The sequence below is a fragment of the Ambystoma mexicanum genome, chromosome 11 (genome assembly GCF_040938575.1).
Source record: "Ambystoma mexicanum isolate Mex_15411 chromosome 11, UKY_AmexF1_1, whole genome shotgun sequence".
NCBI lineage: Eukaryota > Metazoa > Chordata > Amphibia > Caudata > Ambystomatidae > Ambystoma > Ambystoma mexicanum.
The window spans coordinates 214,694,407-214,721,209 of record NC_090934.1 but is presented as its reverse complement, the minus strand read 5'-3'; the positions used below and the strand labels follow the sequence as shown (position 1 = coordinate 214,721,209).

The 26,803-nt window shown below is 45.8% G+C and overlaps 1 protein-coding gene across 1 annotated transcript in view; it reads right to left on the bottom strand.

Annotated features, from left to right (window-relative positions):
• Nucleotides 1–26,803, bottom strand: part of NUDC (nuclear distribution C, dynein complex regulator) — a 291,087-nt gene that overhangs the window by 164,519 nt on the left and 99,765 nt on the right. Inside the window, exons 3-5 of the mRNA XM_069622881.1 lie at nt 26,040–26,276; nt 2,047–2,133; nt 1,710–1,826 (exon numbers count right to left, since the gene is read on the bottom strand). Coding sequence (XP_069478982.1) covers nt 1,710–1,826; nt 2,047–2,133; nt 26,040–26,276 — 441 coding nt within the window. The remainder of the gene's footprint in view (nt 1–1,709; nt 1,827–2,046; nt 2,134–26,039; nt 26,277–26,803) is intronic.

Genomic DNA, 26,803 nt, shown 5'->3' with positions numbered 1-26,803 from the left:
CAGCTGTATTGTTAACTATACGAAACACCAATTCTCGTCCCCTGGAATCTAAGTCTTACTACTCAGGCACCCTAACAAAGCAAGTGTTCGCTTTTTTTATTTATTTTATTGTGCTTTTGTAAGGTTTGTCAGTACAACAAGAAATTGTGTTTCAAAGCGCCCACAGGGAAAGGGGAGGAAACAAGACATAATGACAATGATGAACATGCTAGAGGTGGTCCTACTAGGCCTCGTGAGCATTCGGATAATGCAAATTCAAGGGTCTTACACATGTGCCGCTAAGATTGTCTTTCCAGTACCTCTCACCAGTGGTGGTGCTGTAATATCCTCCTAACAAAGGAATTTCGCCACTATCTGGGTTGGGGTTGGCGGTAGAGCGTGAGGTGGGTTAAACAGTGAGACAAAGGAGTTTAAGGAAGCATTAGCCGTATTCCTGTATTATAGATACATTTTCCTTCCAAGGGCATCTGAAAAAAAGCTCCACATGTGCCACAGGATACACACATTTGCGATAGTTAGGATATCCAGAATAGTCAGGCCATGTTGGTGAGTTTTATTCAACACATTGTAGAAACCTCCATGGCACAATTTAGTGTTAGGACATCGGCCCACACAAAGGATTAAAAGTGGTTGGAATGCCGGAGTAATTCAAGCTAGTCACTAGTGCTAACCTCAGTTTTACATCTGAAATCCAATACCAGCTCTCCTCTGGACCCACAGAATATTTGTCATGTGGGTGGAAAAAAGGCAGGGACTTGCAAGAGGCTAAGGGGGCAGATAATGGCAGAGAATGTAAGTGCACTTCCATGTTCAAGGATCCTTTTGTGTTAAATTAAATAAAGCTACCCTGTCACTGTCCCAAATTGGAGAATGACCCATGCAGAAATCTGAAGCAGAGTTCGCAAAAACAACTAGCCTACTTGTCTAGGCGAGGAGATTTTATGAAAGATTAATTGCATTTGCATGGTACTCTACCTTGCTGCTGATTATGGGGATGTAACATTCAGTAAATGGAAAATAAAAGCTTCACTCTACTTGGCTGCACCAAATATGAAGTGTACTTATGGTGATATGAACCATTTTACAGAGACCACATACTTTGTCACCCGTCACCATGGGTCAACTGCTCTTAGGTAGAGTATGTAAATTAAGGCAATCGCCCTGCTGGTTAAGTGGGATTTTAAGAATTTTCAAGGCCTGTGGAGATCTAAAACTACTGTGGTTGCTGCGGTTAGTAACTTTAACTATTTCTATCATTAAGTGCCAAACCCTTTGTCCATTTTTCCTGCGCTCATCTCTGATTTGTCGCATGCAAATATCTACTTTCAAACTGTTTCAAGTTTTATTTTAAGACTCCGTAATGCTGCAGATTGAGAAAGAACGGAAGGACAGGGATCGCAGGCGTTGTGGTTAGAGGCTCATCATACACTGAAGTTAGGATTCCTAAATCAGACTCTAATGTAGAGAAAGCCAGATGGACGTTTCTCTCCTGCCAGCAACTGATTTATTATTTGTTTAAAGTCACACCAAACCAGAGTTGGGCATTTCTGAGCGTGCACCAAAACAGCAGCTCTCTATCCTGTAGTGCAGAAATGCCCTTTGTGTGTTACATACTAGTGCTCATGTCAATAAGTGCTATTCTGGTACGTCCTACTTCCCCCGAGATTGGCAAAGAACAGCCCCCACTTTCTGAAATCGAAAATACTCACATCCACTTCTGAGAGGGTCTGCGTCCATCGGTACTGCGGCAGGTCAGCACCATTGCCAGAATTTGGCCTCAGCTTCCCCTTTTCTTTCTCATCCTCTTCTTCCTCAGAGTCACCTCCCTAAAATGAATAAAAGACCTGTTGAATGAATTACAAGTAGACATATTCAAAAAGTAACCTAACCAATGAATTGGAGGATGGAATGGAGGGGGCTCTGGATCATACTCAATGTAGTGAGCTGTGGCCACCGTCTCCACATACACGCACAAGACTGTACTTAAGAAACAAAAATAAACAAATTACCAACCATCTCCAGTTAACTGGTCACAAGGTGTTTTACCGATTTTGATTCCGAGGGCTTCGGCTTAGAGGGGACGTTCTCTGTGTTCCCATTCTCTGATGCTTCATTCCGGTCAGATTCCTTTTTCTGTGCACAAAAAAAAAGTATGTGATTTTTAGTTTGGTACATCAAGCATGAATGTTCTTGATCAAGAATGCTGGCATTTTAAAGATGTAAAATGGCGAAAAAAAGAAAAGGACTGAAGATATAGGACATTTCTGTAGCGGTAAATTGTCAGGCAAGTATACAAATATACAATAGTTTATTTGGCCTTTGAAATACACACTAGGCAAGTACAACCTTTAGACAAATATTGTCACAACAACACTTATAAAACAGATATTTGCTCCCAGGATAGGTGGTCTGACCAATCAGAATCGGCCTTTCCCGGGCACGATTCTGCATTCACTGCCTGTGGCGGTTCGGAGGAAGAAAAAAAATAAAAAGCAGACAAAATGCCTGCCGTTTACCGAAAAGGGACAGGTGATTTTTCCTGAAGTCCTACTGGCAGTAAGACCTTAGTAAGCTATCCCAGGGTTTGTAGATCCCCAACTCTTAGTGTCAGTCTGTACTAACTCAGGACCTTGGTAGTGTGGCAGAGTAGTCACGCTTATCTTAAGAGGAAGGTGTGAGTTGTAGGTAAGTACACTGAATCTAGTTAGTCAGGCACAGCAAAGAAACACTATAGTTATATCAAAAGTATATATTTATTATATTTACACCAGAAATCACTTTAAATACTTCAGACATTTGGTCGGGTTTAGCAAAGCGGATACCAATAGACTACAAGTAGTACAAAACGGAGCGGTTAGAGTGGTCATTGCACTATCCCGCCGTCACCACGTTTCGGAGGCTTGACGATCCTTGCATTGGCTCCCTTTGGAGGCGCGTGTCCGCTTTCGACTTCTGGTTTTTACATTTAAATGAAAATTTGCCCTTATATCTGCAAGATCTCATCTCCAACAAGGTGAACTGCAGATCTCTCCGGTCCAGTAAGGAGAATTTTCTGATCCTCCCTAAATGTAGGACTAAAGGTAGAAAGTGGAGCCTTCTTTATCACTGCCCCAAAAACCTGGAACTTGCTTCCCCCGGTTCTCCGAGGCCAGGATTCCTTGGAGCTTTTTAAGAAACAAATGAAAACCTGTTCGTTTAAACTCCTGTGGCAGCTTAGGTTGACGTTTCACCTGTATCTGATACTCTTTTCCCTTTTTGTCTTTCCGTTTAATGTTCTTGTCTGCACCCTGATGCCCATGGGCCAATGGTTGCGCTATATAAATACTTTAAAGTAAAGTTAAAGTGAAGACGTTTATACTAGAACACTTAGGAATACTTCATAATACACTTCACTTTTGTATTTGTTTGCGGTTACATTTTAAGCAATGTTAGAAAGGAGAAAAGAATGCTATCGTATTATCGGTTATTGTGTACTCATGCAGATTTATACAGTAATGGATTTACTCTGCAAACACATATAGTAAAGTCACTTAAAAGGGAGGAAAATGGTTAGTGTAACATGAGCTTAGTTCAAGGTTCTAGAAACGGTTTCTTCGCCTAGTAAGTACTTGAAGTCCAAAAAACGGAACCCTAGCTAAAGGCAGTTCGGAGAAGGCTTAACGTCTTGACAAGCAGCAAATTACGAAGAGTTCCTGTGGATTTCTTCCAGTTTCTAGTGTTATTGAAGCAGCAAATTAACCAACAAGGAAGACCTTAAAACTGACTCGAGAAGGGGACACAAGCAGCGGCTTGGGTCTGAGGTAAGAGGGTGTTGCCCGGGACACCTCTACATGCACTCCAACGCTCCGGAGCGACTTCTTGGAATCAGTTAAGCAATCCCTTTTACCCCACCGTACCTTAGGTTAGAAGAAAATGTTTGTGCTGGATGCTCCGCAATGTGCAGCTCTGGACCCTACCTCCGGATTCTTTGGTCTGATGACTGAAGGCAGGAATCTCTTTGCAGCAGTCTCGCGGGAGGACCTGTAGCACGACTTTCATCAACTTCTGGGTTCACTCTGCAATTTTGGCGCCTTTTCTGCAGCAGCAACAAAGGACATGGATCGCCCGGTCAATCTTCTTTTCTTCTTGCAGTCCCACACCCTGTCGAGAGGGGTTCTGGGCGAGTTGGATCAGATCTCGAGTGTCCTTACCGGTTCAGCAATGATGTGGATGGATTCAGCCTTTCCACAAAGATGCACTCAAAATGGGAAGGTCTCCATGTACTGTGGTTCTGCATCTCTGGAAACGCCTAGGATCTCAGGAGATGGCTCGTTTCAAAGTTGGTCTTTGGACTGGTTGTTCGCACTAGCCAAAAGGGAAGGAGTCCTCCTCTTCAGAGCTCCTCCGTCGCACACAAAACGGGATCAGGACAGCTGTAGTCGCTTCACGATGTTGCAAAGGGTCTGCAGGCGTCTCTGGTCATCTTCTTCGGTTACTTCAGCTTCCAGTGGTCGACTTGCTTTTCACTCCAAAAGCCTTGCCTTTTATACAGTTCCAGCACACACTCCTCTGCAATCTCTCAGCATTTTACAGAAAGGGGCGTTTGGCTGTCCAATCAAGACAGCCAGCCGCTCCCCCACCTCCCACCCCCGTGGGAGCTGGAGCTATGCAGGCACTCTGGCATACAAAGGACAGGGGGGTGGAAAACTTCTCCCCCACTTCCTGGATGCCTAGACACTCTGGAGCCTAGGCGGGGATACCCAAGGGTAGGTGATGGTCTATGTGACGAAAAAGTCACAGGAGCAGAAAGAAGGGGGATATTAGGTATTCCTTTGGCACTCCACTGAAGGTGGTGTGTGCCAATCTCTCAGACTAGAGAGTTTTGGGAGAGATACCAAGTAACTCTCTATCCTTAAGAACTGTAGGTCCCCAGCAACACTGCCCATAAGGAGCTGTGTGCTACAGTTGTAAAAACACAGATTCCTTTAAGAGCTATGGCGCAGAGACTCCATAAAACAGGTAGAATACAAATAATAGAGTTCCAACAGGCAGAGCCCACAAGAATGAATGAGTGGAGAAAGGCTCCACTCATTCAGGATTCAAAGAAAAGGTCTAGCAGACTCACTAGGAGAGGGGATGAAGCATCAAAATGATAAATCTCCCTAACAGGACCTAGTCTCCCTTCCATTTCAATGGCGGCGGCAGCCATTTATTTTGTCCAACGGGAGATGCTCACACGCAATGTGCGTCTCCCATCGGACAAAAAAAAAAAAAAAAAAAAAACAAGAGAAACTATATGCACCCCTGGAAATCCCAGGGTGCGAAGAGCTTTCACGCCATGCCTCCAGGGCGGACGTGGCGTTTAACGGCCCTATCCCTACTTCACACGGGGCGCTATCCCCATCCCTATCCCTACTTCAGACGGGGCGCTATCCCTATCCCTACTTTGCTTCTTAGGAACACTATCCTTATACTTCACTTCTTAGGAACACTATCCTTATACTTCACTTCTTAGGAACTTAACTTAGCTGCCCCTTCTTCTTTCCTTGTGCCCTGGGCCTGCGCTGGGACCCTCTTCACTTCTCAAACGCCCTGCGCTCTGCACCCCTGGGGGATGGGACTTACTTCCTTGATGTCTGGGGGGGCAGTGGTTCCTTACTTTCTTCTGCTGCTCCCCCCTCAGTAACCTTCATCAGCTCGCATGGGTTCTTGGTAATCCTTGTCGCCAGTGTAATAATTGTACATCTGTACATTCTTGTAGCTTATTGACATAGCTTAATGTAACTGACAATAAAGCCTATTAGATAAGGCAACCACTGGGTCCCATCACCCAGGCTTAACTGACCTACGATAGAACACTCATACAGCATTCACACATCAACATTCCACATGGCATCACACATAGCTCTCAACTCACACGCTTTTGGCGGGTGTCACCCGCCTTGTAAAGGGCTGACTCACCCGCCAAGCCTCCTGCACGCTCATTCATCCCAATGGGCGTCTCACCCGCCAAAAACAAAATCGGGTGAGTTCACCCGCCCTTGCAACACAAATGGTTGAGAGCTATGCATCACAGGGTCTCTCATTCACAGGCAAGCACTTTACAACAGTAAGATTTCAATTTCAATGATAAATCCCAGGAGAAATATGGTCCATCCACTGGTTGGTCCAAAGACACTGATCCTCAAATAGGGGTCGAGACTGGTTGTTTCCACTGTTCCAAGAGTCGAAGCACTCCCTATGGAGGGACATAAAAACGTCACCCATTTTGTCTTCTTGAGATCATGCAGCGGAGCAGGGCTGTCTTGGGAAAGCACTGGAGCCAATGCTAGTCTGCTTCAGGAGTCGTCTTCAGGTGATCAGCAGGCTTCACTTCTTCCCATCTGATGAATGGCTGCTGGAGCCCCTGTTTTATCCAAGATTTGGGCTGGGAGCATGCCTAAACCCACCAAGGGAAGGGATCTACACCATTCAAACTGGCAGTGCTTCGCCAATGATGGATAGCCACTGGCCACAACATTGGTCAGGCAACAGACCATTCAGGCATCAGATGTGGATTGGGGACTAGACAGTCACAGCCCCTTCCTATGGCCACACACAGTACCAACCCCTTGCCGGCAAAAAAAACAGCCCCCACACCCCCGGGAAAGGATTTCCATATAAGGCCTTTCCTGAACTGAGAAGCGAGCAAGAAGGCCAAAGAACCATGTGGCCAGAAAACAAGCAAAAAGAAACTTGTGGCATGGCCACTTCAGGGTGCTAACCACCGTTAGTAGCCATTTGCGGCAAATGCAAAGGCGCACTGTATAAATATCACTGCTGCCACCAGTTAGTCTTAGGCACATTGTAAAAGTAACCAACCAGCAGTTATATAACAATTATACCAAGTTTTCTAGCTGTCCTTCACTGTAAGATGATGTGTGCAACTAACAATACAAGAATTCAGAAAGAAAGTGATAGATCCAAGAACTGATAGTCTTACGGACTAGTTAGCTACACCATACAAATGAGCAAACATGCAAGGGCAGTAAGCAGAAGGCTTTACTTGCCTCCAAAGTCAGGACAGGGTTAAAGAAAAAAATAAGCAAAAGGAAAGGGTGTCCTATAGAACTCTATACAAGGAAATGTGCAAAAACAAAATCTTTCCTGACAGCCCGGTACCGATTCTAAATAGAAAGCAGCGTTCTGTATTCAGTTTGACCCAGTAGCCGTAAAGTGCTGTTTGGGATATTTTGTGTCCCTATAACTTTTCTTTTGCAACTCTGTTGTTGCAGACACAATGTGTCCAGGATGAGCTGGTGGCAGCACATATTTGTCTATTGCATTTTAATTATTACATTTCTGCTCGTGTATTTTACTGCAAAATGCCATTTAGAGTACCATATACTCTAAAATGACTGCTACAGGATTGAACACCTGTCCTTTGGCCAGTTCTAGTGGCTTGGGGATCTTCCTGCCCCTCGGGCGCGGAATTGCAACGTATGCAAATCCTTTTCCCATGCAAAGCCTATGCTTTCCTGGGCAAAGTGGTGGCCTGTATGTTTGTAGCCCGATATGGGGACAGGGTCTGTCTGGACCCAGCCCAGACCCAAGCCACACTGTCTTTTACTGAGCAGATGTGTTGCCCACAGGATGTCCATGATTGGACAGCCTCAGCCAGTTTGAATGGAGACAATCCTTAGCATTCGTGGGCTTAGGGGGAATACTTCAGTCCAAACCCTGAGTAAAAGGAAGATTCTAGCAGCCAGTCGACAGATCATTGTTGGAACCAAGACCGCTAGGGAGAAGTGCAGCTCGCTGACAACCGTTGCAGTTAACCAGCATTGGCTACAGCCAGGTTCCGGTGAAACCCTGCTACTCTGCTGCTCTCCAGTAGGCCCTTGTGGGTGTTACGACCCCTGGACTCGTGGGAACAACCTATTCTCACCTCTGATTGAGGATCCATGTCTACGTGCCTGGTGAGCCTTCAGAAGTGTCCTGGGACCACCCCGTGGACAGACCAGCTCTCCTGGGCTACCTGGCTGTTGTAGTCCTCGCTCAGAGTTCATCCTTGAAACTCTGTAGATCTACAAGACACCTGCAGCATTTACACCAAAGTCCTTCTTGTGCCTCCTTACTGAACACAATCCCTGAAATGGAGTTCCTGGATTGATATAATGTAGGGCTTTACATTGTCACTCTAGGCACTAAAGGTCAGAAATTGGCATGGATTTGTCCTTCAGACTAATTAAAAAGAGGGGCCGATGCATTAAACTACATTTTCTTCATTGCCACTTCATACATTTGGCAGCATATTGTAACATTTAGTTTGTTGCCAGTGCAAACATGATGGCATGGATCAAGCCTTAATCCAACACATAGATGAGAACACCCATTATAGAAATCCACTCATACCAGAGTGGATTAGGAAAAACGTCTGCAATAGCAGTTGAATTCTCTGAAGTTGAAGAACCCTACAGAGCAGATGGATTACCTTGTGAGGATAAGGAGGGCCTGGACCCTACGTCAGATGGTCTGGATCCAACGACAGATGGTCTGGATTCAACGACAGATGGCCTGGAAATGGCTGCATTCATCTTTGTCATCTCTTGCTGCTGTCGCCAGCACCAGGAGCCAGAGGTAAGTACTCACAGTAGAAGTTGCTCGTGAATACGGCTCCAGCACAGTGAAAAAACCCAGGTAAGTACATGTTTCTTTCGTAGATGGGGTTTACAGGACCCAGTGCACAGCGACCTGAGTCCTAAGGCAACAACTACCTCCCAACAATCAAGAAACGGAACAAACATCCTTTCCACAACAAACACCACCTTCAAACAAGGAGTGAAGAATTTGGTGAGGAAGACTCTGGGAAGATTGAGGCACCCATGAAGATGGCTCTTGTTGGCTCAGGGGAACAACAAGGGGTGGCAGCCCAGCAGAAAATGATGCCAGCACAGGGATAATGGCTGGGGATACCCAAGGACATCCCAAGGTGCATACAAGGTGGGGTGTTGGTGTTCCAACCTCCTTTCTGGTGACAACCGCTTCCAGCACCCACAGAGCAGACCATGGCAGTACAGATCAGGAAAACAGCCGTAAACATGAGGAGAAGCAGCAGGAGAATTCAGGAGGCCCATACTGGGCCTGCGGAGCTGAAAACCCAAACCGGGATATGCCCAAAGTGCTGAACCCAGCCAGTATTCCCAAGTGAGATTTAAAAAAATGTCAACAGCAATGGGAATCAGCAGAGAAACTCATCCGGTCCAGAGACGTGCTTCTTCCAAGTTGTAGAACAAACAGCCAAGAGGGGCAAAGGTTCAGATGACCAACCATCCCATTGGTCAGTAGGACTGCCACTCAGCCTTGACCAACCCCAACATTGGTCTAAACCAGTTAGAACTAATATGTAGGCTGCCACGTGGGCTCACAAATAGCCCACGTGATAGGACCTGCCATTTTGAGCCTATTTCGTGGTTCTCCTAAACAAAGGGAGCCCTAAAATACAAAATCGATGCGAGGAGGCTGCCCCAATGACTACTGTTAGGAAAGATTTCTCTTTACAGCACCTATCCTTCAATTTCTCTGGACCCCCAAATCTTTTGCTTTTATTTTGACCTGCTCTTTTTGAAGTGCAGTGAACCCTTAAGCTTCCCGACACTGGCTTTTGCTCATTTGCCATGGGGAAACTGTCATGTCTTTTTATTTTGTTGCTACTTTTGGTAACTTGTTATAACTTCGGTAACTTTTTATCATTGTACAATACACCTTACAATGCAGTACAATGGGGTACACTTTTTGTTTTGCCCTAGACTAACACTCAGAGGATTGTTGGTTACTTTAGATGTGCTAAAGAGACAAGCTGGTGGCAGCAGTGACTTTTTGCAATTTTTTTGGTATAATTTACTTTAGCACTACCGCGTTTACCACGTTTGGCTACCAACTGTGGCTAGTGTTCAAACATGGTGTTTGAACAGTGTTCAAGTATTCCAACAGTTGACAAGGGGACTGGATAAAGTGTGGGGGGGGGGGGGGAGGATCTGCTTTTATACCCATCGGGAAGCAGTGAGTGAACACAGCACCCAATCTCACACCAAGAATAATTTAAGCAGAGGGGTGGTGTGAGAAACCGGAGGCGTTTTCCCCATGCTATTACCAGGGATCCCCGACAGGGGAGGGCCATCGCTCTTGGATCCCAACCCTGGGGCGGAAAAGCGAGGGAGGATCACCTGGGAAAGGGACCCTTGGCGACTGTGGGAGGAATACCCTCAGACGCGACATGGTATCCCCCTGTTCCAATACACCACTACCCGACATCCCCTCAGTCATTATGGGATATTATCACCCAGAAACCATTCACCAACAGCAATACATCTGCCCCCTTTACACCGACAAAAACCTACATAATCCCTAAGAAAAACTAAAATTCCCACAATCACTTCTTCCACTATAAAAACCCAAAGACAGAGACTAGGAAGATTGCCTATAATGCTATGCAACAGCCCTGTCCCACTAATAAAACCAAGCAGGGTCAGGTGCTCAGTCACCATCACGCCCACTCTGCCTTTAGGAAATATGTGCAGTTTCCCCTTCCCCCATTTTTGAACAATACTAAGGAGGAGGAGGAGGAAAAAGGGAGCATTGAAGACTACCCATAGGAGCCAATGCACCAGGGATTCCTATGGGCAGTCGCCATTTTGTCCCCATAATGAGGCCAGGCAAGGTCAGGCCTCGCTCTACAATCATTCCCGCTCAATCTGTTAAGCCTCCCAGTCAGTATAAAATGCAGAGCACATTTTCAGTGAGCTAGGGAGGCGGAGAGGACCATGCTGTCCAGTGGAGCCAAGGAGAAGCTGCAGAGACCCTGGGAAGGAACACTTAGGAGGACGGGCTGCCAAGTCACTGGGCCTTTAAGTGCAGGAGTGGCTGTAGAGTGGCAAGAGAACTGCTTCCAGGCAGTCAGACCAGGAGCAGCTGAAGCCATCTGACAGGACCCAAGCCAAGGCTCATCCCTTGGGTGTAACATTAAAACCCAGGCATCTGAGGGGCAGGTGGGACGACCCTGAACCCAGAAAAGCCGCATTGGAAACCCCACAACCTGTAGAGTGCCATTTAGGGGAGCTGTGAAGTGGGAGCGAAATAGAAACTGATGCATTGTGGACCTTGAAGTCCAGAGACTTTTTAATTGAACTTTTGTACAAAGCGAGAGGGTCAGAGACTGAGGCAGACCAGTGTGAGAAGCTAAAGGAGGGGTCTGAATCCAACTGAGGAAGACCCATGACAATTGGATCAGGGTGGAACGCGAGAAGGAGCAGATTTTCTGGGGTAAAGGCGAACCACTGGAGCAGAACGACTGATCGAGGGACCAGAGCGAAGAGTTGGCAAACCCTGAAGTTCCCTGCAGGAGGTTATTGCCTCCGAAAAACTGGGAGAGCGTCAAATCCCAGACAAGAAGACTGCATTGTGTTTCAAGGACGCCAGCGACGCTCCCAGGTGATTGACAGTTGGGGAGGCGAGGCCAAGCATGTGGTATTAACTTTGACTCCTGAATTGCAGCCGCATAGTGAATAAACTCAGAAATGCTTATTAGTCAAAATTAATGCCGGCAAAAGGGGAAGTGAAAAGGTGAATGCTTGAAGAGGAAGTTTTCTTTGAACTTTTTGCTTATGGTACAGAACTACCAAGACCAAGAGACACTGGGCCAAATAACACAAAAGGAGACTGGAAGTGAAAGTCAAAGTGGTCCTGCGGAGGTCCATACTAAAATCCTTTCACATTCGAAAGTCTTCGACATCAGTGAAAGGTCAGAGCCAGACTCAGGGAGACCTGCAATGTGAAATAAGTTGGGGGAAGGGAACCCCTAACAAATGTGAATAAAGCTTGGGGAAGTGAACGCCTGCAAGTGCTGCGATTGTAAGTTCCGAGCCCAGCTGAGGGAGAGCTATGTCAACTTTTTATCAACTGTGAAAGTACTTTGGTGAACAAGAAAACCACTGACTTTAACATGGAAGGCCAAGCGGGCCCCGGCCCACGTTTTGAACTGCTTCTTGATAGCCTGAGCCAGAGTGTGTCATCCTGCTTAGAGGGGGCTGCCTTATTCCGTGCTGTTCAACGTGAGAAGGAGAGCCAATTCAGCCCTCTCTTAGTATTAGTATTTATTGTGTTTTCAATAGCGCCTTTGTCCAAAGCGCTTTACATAGTACAGGCAACAAATCTAAGTGACACCCCCGCAACACCCTGCTCACTATACCACCCCTCACTATACCACACAGTATAGTGAGCGGGGTGTTGCGGGGGACGCCCCCGCAGTCTTTTTTTTTTATACTTACCTATAATGCTACCACCAAAGGTTTGAACTTTTGGTGGTAGCATTTTTAGAACTTTTAGTCCATGCAAACATTTGGATGCGGTCCTTTCGACTGCATCCAAGTCAACAATATAATGAATCAGAATGCAAATCAGCGTTCATAAACAGTAACATTCAAACTGTGTTCATAAATAGTAACAATCGATTATCATTCCTTTGAGTAATCAGTGTTCATAAACAGTAGCAATCAATTAGCGTGCATAAGAGTAAATGAATCCGTGTTCAAAGCAGATTAAATCAATTGGAGGACTCTAGCAGGTGGGTTTTAGAGAGGAACAGAACAGAGGCTAAGAAGTAATGGAGCGAAGAGACAGGGGAAGCATGTTCCAGTGAAGAGGGGCTAGGAGCTGGAACGAGCGAAATCGGGATTGGGCACAAGGGGGACGTGGGGCATTGAGTCTAAAAAGATTAGTAGAGCGGAGGGTGCGAGATGCAGAGTAAAAAGAAAGGACAGATGCAAGGTAGTCAGGAGCAAGGCCATAGAGACATTTAAACACAAGACAGAGAAGGTTGTATTTAAGTAGAGAATAGACGGGCAGCCAGCCAAGAGAGGCCAGGGAAGGAGAAATTGGGTCATGGTAGGAGAAGAGTGAGCAAAGTGAAGAACGATAGATTTAAGAGGAGCAAGGTGTGAGTGGGGAGCACCAAAGAACAGAACAAAACAACCGAATAGTCGGGAGAAGACTAGTGAGAAGAGGAGTTTTGTAGCGTGGAAAGTGAGAAAAGGGCAGACTTTGCAAATGTTGGAGGGATGAAATAGACAGGCGCGGGATGTAAGGGAGATGTGGTTGTCAAAGGAGAGATTAGAGTCCAAGTAAATGCCAAGATTGTGGGCGGTTGGAGAGATTGAGAGACAGGAGGGAGGAAAAGAGATGGAAGAGGGAGGAGATTGCGAGATGAGAATGTTTGGGGGAAAGAATAGGACCTCCTTTTTTTCAGCATTGAGAGTGAGGAAGTGAGAGGTCATCCAGGACTTTATGGCGGTGAAGCAGCCGAGAGAGTCTGATGAATGTCCGAGGAGAAGGACGAGAAGGATGGAAAGAGCAGGGTGTCGTCAGCGTAGAAGTGGTGCGACACTCCAAAGGATGAGATAATGTGGGCAAGAAAGGAAGTATATAAGGAAAATAGAAAGGGACCAAGGACTGAACCTTGAGGAACGCCATGGACCAGAGGAACGTGAGAAGTGTTGCGGCCCGAGAGACAGCAAAAGGTACAGTTAGATAGGTAAGATGAAAACCATGATAGAACAGATCTACGCAGACCAAGGGAGGGGAGAGAGTCCAGGAGCAAAGAATGATCTACAGTGTCAAAAGCTTGATTCTTTATGTTATGACACAGACTTTTCTTTGCATACATATTCCCCTTTAAACACTTTTTGTATAAGAGATAGGGCTGGCATTAGGTTTTGTTAGTATAGGCCATTTTGATTTGACAGAGACTGACTAGGACCGTTTTCTTTATTATTTGATGCTACAGACTACTCCCATCATAGCTATAAATCAAAGTAAGAGTTTTTCGAAACTGCACAAATCTAATAAAGGTTTTGAAATTTTATCTCTTGCGTCAGTGTCATACTTGTGGTACCATTTCTTTCTTACAGTGGTCAGCAGATATGATACGGATTTCACCGAAGTCAATGAGGGGAAAACTGTCCCATCAGTCACAAACAAACGCCTGGAGCCAAAAAGAAAAGATAAAGCAAATGAAATGGCCTTCCAGAATGTGCCTGTTGCCTGGCTCTTCCAAACACATAAGCAGAGCCAGAGTACTATTAACTACAAGCCCACTAATGAAAGACCGATACATTTACCAAATAATCAAAAGAAAGAAAGTTAGCTGTGGCTTGAGGCCCTTAGAAAATGTGCTAAATAATCTGGAAAAGGAAACTGGGGCTTCAGTTTGAAGGGCTGCTCTTTTCACAGGGGTGTTTTAAGTCCTCCTTTCCTCAACCAGGGGCTCTCTTCAGTAATAGATTAGCAATCTCACCTGCCAGCATAACCCTAGACTCCCCCTAAACCACAATTACCCATGATTTAGTCTCTTAAATATGGTGAGACTCCTTCAATCGCACACTGATGAGAGCAGCCTACTTATCTGATAAAAGGTCACCAAGACATTGGCTCCCTTGCCCCGAACAACTTATTTACAGAGAATAACCTCCACCTCTCACAAACACTGACAACAAGCTCCCAGAGAGTAAGAATAGGGCAGGATGGGACAGGCGGCATTTCAAAATAACCATAAGCATGCAATGAAATGGCAGCAATTCAGAGACATAATATGGACGGCAGGCTGCATGCCAAAGCGATTGAAATAAAGGATATGGGAAAGGTGTACTGTCTTTTTCTCATTCATAATTACGGTTATTAAAAAAAAGGTATGTAAGGTTTGCTAATAAATCAAAAACAAAATAAAGGCTATGATGAGTAGGAGCTAAAAGCATCACCTGGTGAGCAGGAGCTACTTCTGAGAAACAAGAAGCTAGCATGAAGTGTGCCACAAATCTAATGTATGCAAAAACAAGGGGGGGGGCGGTGGGGGTTCTCTACTACTGGCCTATATCCCGGGTTAGAGTCTCAACCAGAGTCTTTAGCTCACTATCCTTTCACATAAGAGAAATGTCTACTACACATCAGTTTTGTCCTGCCCAAGGGCAGTCTAGCACCGACATTCCTGGCAAATCTCTTCTGAACAAAAGTACCAACAGCAACCCCAGAAACGCGTTTCAGCCTGGTTGGCCTCGCCAGTGAGGTGTAGCTGAGCCTCTCTAAGGACAGTGAGCAAGGGTTCCACGTCTGGATTACCCTAGTAACTTAGGGTGAAAACCCAAAGCTACTAAATATGCAACAACAAGGGAGGGGGGTTCTGGGAGTTTCTCTACCATCGGCCTATATCCTGGGTTAAGGCCTCAAAGAGAGTCTTTAGCTCACCATCCTTTCACAGAAGAGAAATTTCCACCGCATATCAGTCTTTGTCCTGCCCAAGGAACCTGGGATATAGGCCGGTAGTAGAGAAACTCCCAGAACCCCCCCCCCCTTGTTTTTATAAATCTAATGTAAACATGAAATGCAAACTAGAACTTTGGCAGATTGAAAATATATATATATATATACACACACAATGAAAAAAACTTTGTTAAAAAAGGGACGTTATGATTAAGTTGCTCTCTTTGATGTCCTGGGTGTTCATCTTAGCAGTGCACAGTGGAGGCGCGAGTTATGGGTGCTTAGCTTACCATGGGAGTTTTGGGAGCGAAGTTATAAGCCGCCCAAAAAGTGCTCTTCCTATGGGTTTAGCAACCTAACCATAACTGCATGGCCGCTGACGCATATGTCCTATAGATGTGCGCAGTGCTCCAGATAAGATTTTGAGGTTGGGAGTATTTTACTCCCCATTTTTTAACTTCGAGAGTAAATGTGATTTTAAGAGAGTAAAAATGACGTTTCTCCTTTGTAAGAGAGTGAAATGTATGTGACATCCTGCCGACATGTGCAAAAACAGTATGGAAATCATTACTAGGCGGCAGCTTTCTGCATTGTGACAGAATACAACTTTCATTATTTCTCCAAGGTCTGGCCATTTGATCTGCATATATTAAAATTTTGAAAACAAAAACCTAGCCAATTACACAGTAAAACAAGCATGAATGTTATTGTGTGTTTTGAGGTTCGATAGCTAAATTGTCTTTTGATGTTTAACGAAAGTCCTCATTTCCTGGAGCTATTACTACCTGATGGTATGCCAATGTTATGGTACAACAGTGCAGAGAGGAAAGGACTCCATGCAAAATTCTATACCTAATCTCATGGTCAAATGGTTATTTATGTAGCGCTTTTGGCAAAGCTCTGTACATAGAACATAACAATTATCACCAAATTCAGTCGGTATTCCTTTATCAACATTGAAAGACTGAAAGGCTGAGTTGGCCTTGCCGGGATTCAAAACTCCAACCTACAAATCACACACAGATTGCAGCAACGAGTTCTCAACCGGCTGAGCTAGCTTATCGGCTAACATCCTTTAGAGGTTGGTTAACTGAGTATCGACTGAGGTATAATAATCACAGTATCTAGATGTTGGACGAACCATGTATGAATAGCTACAAGTTAAATACCTATCTGAATTATCACAGGGACAGGTTTTGCTAAGTTTCTATTTCAATTACAAATGTAACTTTCATTTGTTGGCTTTTGAACAGAGCTTGCACTTCCTGGAGAGTCCGGTTTTGGATGTTTTAATTGTAGTCTTGAAGATTTGAGAGGCTAGAACACCTGCGATTGGTGTAATGACGCTCACCCTTGAGCAAAGACTTTGCTGCCACTAAACATTTATAATAATGTACCCCATTGACTGCAAGGTTGAATGGATGTAAACTAGGCCGTGCATAGTCATCATTTTACACACTGTTTTTATAATTTGAGTGTAAATTAAATTATAAGTGTAAAAATGATCTGCCTCTGCATGATTATGCACACAGCACCGGAACTCTGAAAAATACAATTGTGTAATACTGGTTTGCTTTCACTACAAAATATTAATTCTCAATTGCATCTTAGTTTTCCATCTTATTAATTATATAATCCTAAAATGCTAGGAAAATAAACAAACATGCACAGTGCTTCTGTTTGCTCTACACACACCACAGCAGAAGCTGAATGGATTGAAACCATTCCTTTTATCACAATGTGCTGTTTCTTTTTTTGAAAGGCTTCAGAGAAATACATTCTGCTTCAGAGGCTTTTATCCATGGCTAGAAATTCATCCATGTAGATAAAAATCCAAAGAAGCGTTCTGGTTTCTGTCAAGTAACTTGACCTTTACACTGTCCTCTACTCTAAACCTGTGGGTAAATGTACACCGGAAAATAATAAAGCTGTCGTATTTACAAGATTTTCATGTGTAAAAAGGCATGGTACGCACCTTATCTGGAGGCCTAGATGTGCGGGAAAGCCGCTTTATACATGTCCCAGAAGATAGTTAATGTCAGTTTTATGTTTTAAAAGGACCTGTTGGCCTGGTAAATCCAGAGTATCTCCTGGTAGCTGTGGTTATTAACCAGGCTCTTTGATGCCACAAGCAGGAGTTAAATAATGCCCAAATCATTCGGAATCCTGCACCAGATGCACTGGCTCGCAGAGCCCAGGGTGTGGTCTTAGGAATGCTTTTTATAAACAATTCAATACAACTTCACTTGAAACAAACAAAGCAGCAACCGTGGAACGAAACATGTGCCAGCACACTGTTAGGGGAGTTTTTCTAAAGTCCCACTTGGAGGCAAGAATTTAGTAAGCTATCCCAGTGGTTTGTAGATCCCCACTCTTGGTATCTGTCTGTACTAATCAAGGACTTGGTAGAGTGGCAGAGCAGTCAGGCTCATCTTAAGAGGAAGATGTGAGCTGCAGATTATGCATTACTGACTGGGTTCAGTGTACTTATCAAATAAACACATTTCTTTTAAAATATAGATTATATGGGATACATTACTCACCGTAATTGTATTTCTGATGCTTGTATATGCTTAGATTCACATGCTGTGCATAGGCCGACATCTAGTGGAAGCGGCAGAGTATTACAGTTGGTTTTTCGAAACTCGAAAAGGGATGAACAGAGTGTGCCAGTAATACTATCCCTAGTGTGACGCCCCCTGTACCCATGATCCCTCACGCGTGTAGGAACCTCAGATTGTATTTTATCTGACATAAGGAGTAGCGAGAGTACAGAGTATCCAAGCAGATAAGATAGATAAGACTACAAGCATCCATGCGCCTTCTCTGAGGGGTGGAAGGGCGTGTGCATGTGAATCTAAGCAGATACAAGCATCAGAAATAAGATCACGGTGAGTAATGTACCCCTTCTGAAGCTTGTGGAATCTGCTTAGATCACATGCTGTGCATAGATTAGCGAGCAGTGCTAGAAGAAGGATGTGGGATGTGAGAAGGGTCATGAGCGAACAAATGTCTTAGAACCGCTTGTCCCACTTGCGTATCTGTCTTGGAATGAGCGTCAATGCAGTAGTGCTGAGTAAAGGTGTGAATAGAGCTCCATGTAGCGCTTTGCAAATTCTGTCCAGGGGTACATTTGCAATGAAAGCCAGAGTGGTTCCAGTACCTCTTGTAGAGTGGGCCCTTGGCGTAAAAGGCAGTGTTTTATCTGAAAGGGAATAGCACAGTTGGATACAACTGACTTTCCACATAGCGACAGCATTTTTATAGATGCGATCTCCTTCTCTGTCTGGCGCTTTGGAGACGAACAGTTGATCTGTCTTTCTCAGGGGTCTGCTCTTGTCTACGTAGTAGAGGACCACCCTCCTCACATCTAGTGTGTGGAGTTTCCCTCAGCAGAGTTTTTGGGTTCTTGGAAGAAAGCTGGTAGCTCAATAAACTGGTTAACATGGAATTTGGAAATTAACTTAGGTGAGAACCTAGGGTGAGTGCGTAAAACCAGTTTATCCTTATGTATAGTAAAGAAAGGATCCTGCACTGACTGAGCTTGAATTTCACTGACCCTTCTTATGTAGGTGATCGCTACTAAGAAGGCAGTTTTATAAGTCAGCTGTTTGAGACTAGATAGATTTGTGCATGGGCTCAAAGGGAGGTCCCATGAGCTTAGCAAGTACCACATTAAGGTCCTAAACTGGTGGTGGGTTAGAAATTGGAGAGTGGCATCTCTTTACCCCTTCCATAAATGCTTTGACGACTGACACTTTCCACCATGACACCTTGTTATGGGAAGTGGTGTAGGCTGATAAAGCTGCCAGGTGCACTTTTAGTGAGTTAAACACTAACCCTACATCCAGTAGGTGGAGTATATAGGTGACCACATTAGAAGGAGTACAATCAACAGGGCCGATTTGCTCATTCTGGCACCAAATTACGAATTGTTTCCATTTATCATAGTAACAGTGCCTCATGTTCGGTATTCTGGACTCTTTCAAGATATCCATACATCTCTGAGGTAAATTGTGATGCCCAAACTCTAGGACTTCAGGAGCCATGCTGCCAAGTTCATAAAGTTGGGCTGAGGATGCACCGTTTGCCCCTCGTGCTGGGAGAGCAGGTTGTACCGGCATGGGAGCTTGATGGGGTTGCACCACGCCAATTTGCATAGGTGGGGATACCATGGTTGTCTCGCCCACATAGGAGCAACCAGTATGAGCGTCATTGGTTCCCTGTGGATCTTGTTCACCACTTTCCTCATCAGAGGGGTTGGTGGAAAAGTGTAGGCAAATATCCCTGACCAATTCATCCATAGGGCGTTCCCCTTGGAGCCTGGCTGGGGGAACCTGGATGCGAAGTTTGGGCATTGCCTGTTTTCGCTTGTGGCAAATAGGTCTATAGTGGGGAAACCCCACTGAGAGAAGAGGTGTCCTATGAGCTTTTTGTTTAGTCGCCACTCGTGTTTCTCTGGGAGGGGATCTCTGCTCAGAGCATCTGCTAGCGAGTTGAGTTCCCCTGGAACATGTTGGGATGATAGGTAAATCTTCCATTTGAGTGCCCATTTCCAAATTTTTTTGGCAAGCTTGGACAGATTGAGAGAACGAGTGGCCCCTTGTTTGTTTAAGTAAAACATTGCAGTTGTGCTGTCTGTTAGGATCTGCACTGACTGGTTGGATAGGAGGGGTTTGAATGCCCAAAGCGTTGTGAAGACTGCCAGAAGCTCTAACAGATTGATGTGGTTCTGAGCCATTGTGTGAGACCAGAGATCCTGAGCTGTATGGTGAAGGTAGTGAGCTCCCCACCCTGACAGGGAGGCGTCTGTTGTGACAATGGCCTGTATCTCTGGATCGTAGAAGGGCTTCTCTTGTCCACCAGCGAAGACTCTGTACTAGTGTTGGCGAAACAACCACTAGATTGTCCCACTGACCACTTGCTTGAGACCACTGTTTCGTGAACCATTCCTGCATGGGTCACATGCGCAGGTGCACGTGGGGAACCAGGTAAATGCAAGATGCCATCATGCCTAGCAAATTCATAGCTTTGTGCACCCTTATTTGGCGACCGGCCTGATATTGAGGAATTTTCAGCAACAAATTTCAAATTCTTTCCTATGATGGAAAGGCATCCCCCTCTTGGGTATTTCGGACGGCTCCTAGGAACTGTTTTGAGGTGCTTGGCACCAGGCTTGATTTTTTCTTGTTGATTGTGAAGCCCAATTGGAAGAGGAGGTTGATTGTTCTTTGGACGTTTAATCTGCAAATTAGGGGTTACTCCCCTGTAATGAGCCAGTCGTCCAGGTAAGGGTACACTGGGATTGCCTCCATGCGTAGGTGCACCACCACCACCGCCAGTACCTTGGTGAATACCCTTGGAGCTGAGGCTATTCCAGAGGGCAGCACCTTGAATTGGTAGTGCTGGTTGTCTATCTTGAAACACAACAATCTTCTGTGCGCTGGTAACATTGAAATATGAAAATAGGCATCTTTCATATCCAATGTTGCCATTTAATCCCCCTTTTTTAGTAGGGGGGATTACCTCTTGTAGTGTAGTCATGAAGAATTTTTGTGGCTCCACATACATGTTTGCAAGACGCAAATCTAATACTGGGAGCATTGTTAGATTTTTTTTGGCACAAGGAAGTTGAATAAATACCCCCGTTTACCTGGTTTAGCAGGATGACTTCTATGGCATCCTGTGCTAGCAGAACGGCGATCTCCTCTAGGAGGATCCTTTGATGTTCCAGCAAGTGTACTCTGTTGTGGAGGATGGTCGTGGGGGCGCCCTAGCAACTCTATGCAGTATCGTACAGACACTGTGGACAGCACCCATCTGTCCGAAGTGATCCCCTCCCATACGTGGGTGAATGTGGAAATGCGCCCCCCTACTGGGGATGCATGTGAGGGGACCTGAAGCGGAACGTCACTGCTTGTTGGGTGGTGTACCAACTCTGGCGGGGTGGCCTCTAACCCTAGCGCAACCCCTACGTTGCCTCTGGGGTAGCCTTGTGAGAATTGGGATTGAACGTTACCCCCATGAGGTTCCCTGATTCTGGTAATAGTTTGAACCCCTTTGGGAACTTTGGCCCCGAAAATTGTTGTTTCCCCCTCTGTCCAGAGGGTTTATTGGTGAGTTGGCCAAGAGATTTTAGGTTCTCGTACTCATCCTTTGCCGTTTTTAAAGCTTTCTCCACCGCCTTGCCGAATAGCACATTCGGCTCCACAGGCATATCCATCAGGGTTGCTTGGGTTTCAGGTTTGAACCCTGACTGCCTTAGCCAAGCATGACGCTTTATAATAGTGCCTTTGGCGATTAACCTCCCAGCATGATCTGCTGCGTCAAAGTTTGCTTTTAGCATGCAGCCTGATACAGACCTTCCATCTGCTGCCAGTTGAGCCAACTGGCTCTTTAAGGGTTTGGGTGCGGTGGATACCAAAGCAGATACCTCCTCCCACTGATGGCAATTGTAGCTTGCTAAAAGGGTGGCACTGTTGGCAATTCGTGCCCGATGAGGCAACCCTTCTACCCAGAGCATATAGTCATTTACTTTATCAGGAGGTCAGGAGGTGCTTCCAAAGAAGCAAGTGGTGTGCCTGCCCTCCTTCTGGTGGTTGTTACGATGAGGGAATCTGGATTTAATTGCCCCCTAACGTACAGGGGATCGGAGGGTGTGGCACGGAACAATTTCTCGACTTGCGGATTAACCGCTCGAGTGAGATTTGGGGTTTGCAGCGAGGGATCAATCCTACGCTGGATGGATTTTAACAGAGGGATAGCCTGAGTAATGGCTTTGTGTCCTAGGATTGCTTCAAGGAAATCCAGGTCTTCTTGGACACCCTATGTGTCGATATGAAAATGGGCAGCTGTCTTAGCCAGTACCTCATTGAGGAGGGATTGGTTATCTACAGGCGAGTCATGCACCGAGGGGTCTTTGGGAACAGGAGCGTCAATGTTGTAGGCTTCAGCCTCAGCCGCCTCCTCTGCCTCCTCCTCCTCCTCCTCCTCCTCCTCCTCGTCATCCCCATAGTAAGAGACACCCGTCTGGTCATCAACCAATTGAGGTTCTGTTTCATCACAATATAAATCAGGGTGGTAAGGTTCAACCACAAAGCGGTCTGTAACCAAGCCCTGAACCGGGGCGTCAGAGCGGAGTTTCTTAGCAGGGGGCTGCGAGGACTCGGGTATTGTCTTGGTCCCCGAAGGGGCAGAGGTAGGAGGGGTGTTGGAGTAACTATGAAAGTAATTAGGGTCCTTTTCATAGAAGTCAGCCATGAATGACATCCTTCTCATGACCCTATCAATGTCCGCTTTGCTCCATTGTTTAGTGCTAGGAACAACAACAGCATGGTCTGGTTCCTCATCAGTGCCCATATCCTGAGCGGTGGGAGGAGTGAGTTTACTCTTAGTGGTAGGATCTAAAACCTTGTACTCCCCCTATTGATTTATGGGCTTTATGCTTTTCTTTATGAACATGGGGTCCTGAAGATGTCTTTTTATGTTGTTTATCCCCTTTATCATGACTAGAGGAGTGTTTCCCAGTGTTTTTAGGGGTCTTCGAGGGGTTGGACGCCTTGCGTCGAGTTTCGAAGATGCATTCGAAGAAGGACGTCGAATCTCAGGTGTACGGTCAGACGCCTCGCGTCTAGCCTCTGGAGGGTACAGGGTGGAATCGTCATCTGACGATCGGGCCTCGGGGACTATTGATAGTGCAACACCTTTATCAACCAAAGACGGTTGGGTTTTGTCATGAGGCGAACGCCCAGAGGACAAAGATTTGTTGGACCGCTCTCTCTTGGTGTTGTCCGGTGCCGATCGCTCGACATGCGTGTCGAGTCACAGCCGGGGTTGATGTGCTTAGGGGAGGTAGAATGTGTAGCGTTTTTGCCGCCGGGTGTTGTCCCCACAATGTTGTTGCCGGCTAGTCCTTCGGGGTCAGGGGCCTGCGGGCGGGTGTCCGAAGTCACCCCTTCGCCCTCGCCGTCCGATTCCGCGGCGTTGCTGCCTTCGCTGAATGTCCCCTCCACTTCCATGGCCTCTAGTTGCCTGGCGTAGTGGGCCCAGCGCTTAGTTGAGTGATCCTTAAGGGTTTTCGGCTTGCAAGCTCGACAGGTAGCCTCGGGATGGTCTTGTGGAAGACAGATTGCACGTATTGTGCTTATTCACCCAGGGAAACCTCCTATTACACTTCATTCAAATTCTGCCCGGAGTTCTCTCCATATGTTACGAAATGGCAGTGGGCGGTTATATGTACGAAAAGGTGGGAAAGAAGCCTGTATGACCACCCCCCACTCGTCCTACTGTACAGGGCTGAGGCCAGAGGCCTTCCAAGGCCCGAAGTCAGTCGTGGCAGTCCTCGACGGCCGACTTCCTCGATCTTCACCGACGTCCATCTTCGGCGTACGGTGGAAGTGAAAGGGGAAGGATTAACAGTAATTGTTAACTATAAACGGCTAAGCGCCGAAGGAACTCTGCAACATGCAGCCGACTAGTATGGCGGAAAAAAACAATCTGAGGGTCCTACACGCGTGAGGGATCATGGGTACAGGGGACGTCACACTAGGGATAGTATTACTGACACGCCCTGTTCAACATCCCTTTTCTCTCTCTCTCTCACACACACACACACACACACACACACACACACACACACACACTGTTAAATACTTATAATAATAACCAATACACATAGGTATACTTTTCAAGGGTCGCTTCTTAGTTGGTAGTTGCTGAACGTACACAATTGTTACAGGAGTTTGACAGTTCTATCTGTAATACTGTGCACCCACAAAGTAATACCGTAATTGTATTTAGTCTGCATACACCTAGAAGATATTGATTTTTGGGAAGGAAAACATTTGGTTAGTGTTATCGTAGCAGAGCTTCAGGTCCTAGAGGCAGTTTTGCATCACAGCTAGTCTTTCAAAGTCAAAAACGCAACTCTAGCTAAAAGGCAGTTTGTAGCAGTTTAAAGTCTTGCAAAGCAGTAGACATCAAAGGTTCCTGTGGTTACTTGCTAGTCTCTAGGATGGAAGATACAAGAAGTCTTAACCAACATTGGAGACCCTGCTAAAGGACCCCAATGCTCTGGAGCAACTTTCTGGAATCAGGTAAGCAATACCTTTTCCCCACAGTACCTTAGGTTAGAAGAAATTTTTTGTGGTGGATGCTCCGCAATGTTGCAGCTCTGGATTCGACCACTCGATTCCTTGGTCTGATGACTGAAGGCAGGACAATGGGCAGGATCTCTTAGCAGCAGCCTCAAGGGAGAATCTCTGGCACGACTTTCAGCAACTTCTCTGTTCACTCTGCAGTTTTGATGCCTTTTCTGCAGCACCAACAAAGGACGCGATTAGCCCGGTCAATCTTCTTCGCTTCCTGCAGTCCTGCACTCTGAGGAGGGGGTCTTGGCGAGTTAGATCGGTTCTCTGGAGTGTCCTTGAGGGCTCAGCAAAGATTTGGACAGATTCGGCCTTTCCATAACAATGCACTGGAAATGGAAAGCAGGCCTCCTGGCATTGGGGTTCCGCAGCTCTGGAAACTCGCAGGACCTCGGGAGATGGCTCAAATCAGTTTGTCTTGGGACTGGTTGCTTTGTCGCACAGAAAACTGTGTCCGGGCAGCAGTGGTCGCTTCACGGTCTTGCAAAGGGTCTGAAGGTCTCTCTTGTTGTCATCTTCTTCTTTGGTTACTTCTCCTTCCAGTGGGTGACTTGCTTTTCACTCCCTTTTATACAGTTCCAGCACACACTCCTCTGCACTCTCTCTCAGCAATTTACAGAAAGGGGCGTTTGGCTGTCCAATCAACACAGCCAGACCCCCAGTGGGAGCATGTTCTATTCAGGCACTATGGTAGACAAGGACAGGGGGGTGGAAAACTCCTTCCCCACTTCCTGCCTGCCCAAGGGTTCCCGCCAAAGGCAAAACACACACACGGGCCTCCCCCTCCCAGAATGGTAGAAGAAAGGCTAACAAAGAACAGCCAGGCTAGTAATGGCAATAAAAAGAAGGGAGGCCCTAAATTGGTAGTTGGGTGTCCCTACTGTGCACTACCGAGGCTAAGGACATAGCCTGCGGTACAAAAATTACACAATAGTTGATAGAACACGTCCACTGCCACCAGCCATAACGAGGAGAATGTCTATGTGACTAAAAGCTCACATAAACGGAGAGCAGGGGGATACTTGGTATCCCTTTAGCATTCCACTTAAGGTGGTGTGTGCCAATCTCTCACACTGTACAGTTTTAGGAGAGATCCTAAGAACTGTAGTTACTCTAGGATAAAGAAAAGAATCTCAAAGGAGGATCTTAAGGGTCCCCAGCAACACTGCCCACAAGGATCTGTGTGCTGCAGTAGTAAAACACAGATGCCTTTAAGAGTTATGCAGGAAAATAAACTCCATAGTACAAAGAGTTCCAAAAGAGAGCCCACAAGAATGAATGAGTGGAAAACGCTCCACTCTTTCAGGATTAAAGAAAAAAGGTCCAGAAGTTCAGCATAAAGAGCTGGCGGTCTCCTTAGGAGAGGGGATGAAGCATAAAAATTATAAATCTCCCCAACACACACGCTACAAATTCAGTAATTATATACAGAAAGTTCATTATTGTATAATGATTATGCAACTTGCATGATACGTACAATAGTCTTAACACTCCTATCAAGATATAGACCATCTACCTCATCCTCTATGCTACCCGACAGAAACAGCAGAGATACCATCTTCCTTCACCTACACATTCATAGAGGTTAAGCCAATGATCATTACTCTGACAAATGGACGCACTCACCTGATCAATCTCCAATTGAAGCTTTTCGGCCTCCTCCTCGGTCAGCTCTCGAATTTTGGGCTCGCCTTCTCCTAGTTTGTCTGCAGCCAACTTGGCAGCCCTTTCTGCCTTTTCCCGCTGCTCTGCCTTTTCCCGCCGTGCCGCTTTCTCCTGCTGCTCTGCCTCTTGCTGGTCCTTCACCTCTTTTAAGGCCTTTTGTGCCAGCTGGTTATGGTGGTTAAATGTTTCTCTGATGAGCTGAAAATGAAGAAGAGAATTTCAAGATTCCAAACACACCATCCATCACTACTGCAAGGTGAGGCCAGGCCGATTTCTTATTTTGCATAGCAGACCAGACTTATCAAAAGGAACCCCTCAAAGTTGAACTAAAATTAATCAGTGAGAAAATCTAAAGCCTTTAATGTGAAGGGAGTTCATTCAACAAACAGATGCCACATCCTCCTCCTTTCCCAAATGCACAAAAGCTTTGAAGCAGCAGTGCAAGCATACAGCCATCTTCTGTACCATCTCCAGTCACAGGTATTTGCTCACTTGCGTGATAAAACCATGGGTTACATTGAGAGGTAGCAAAATCTCTTCCTCAAGAGACACTGTATGGAAGCAGATTAATGTAATTTTGAATGCACCCAAAATTAATTTTAACCATGTCATGACATCCTCCAATTAAGTAAACAGCAATGAGAATAATCACTTGTTAAATTATGATTTGACCATGCCAAATTATCTGCTAAAGATTTTAAGAGCAGTTTCCCCTCTTTTTGATG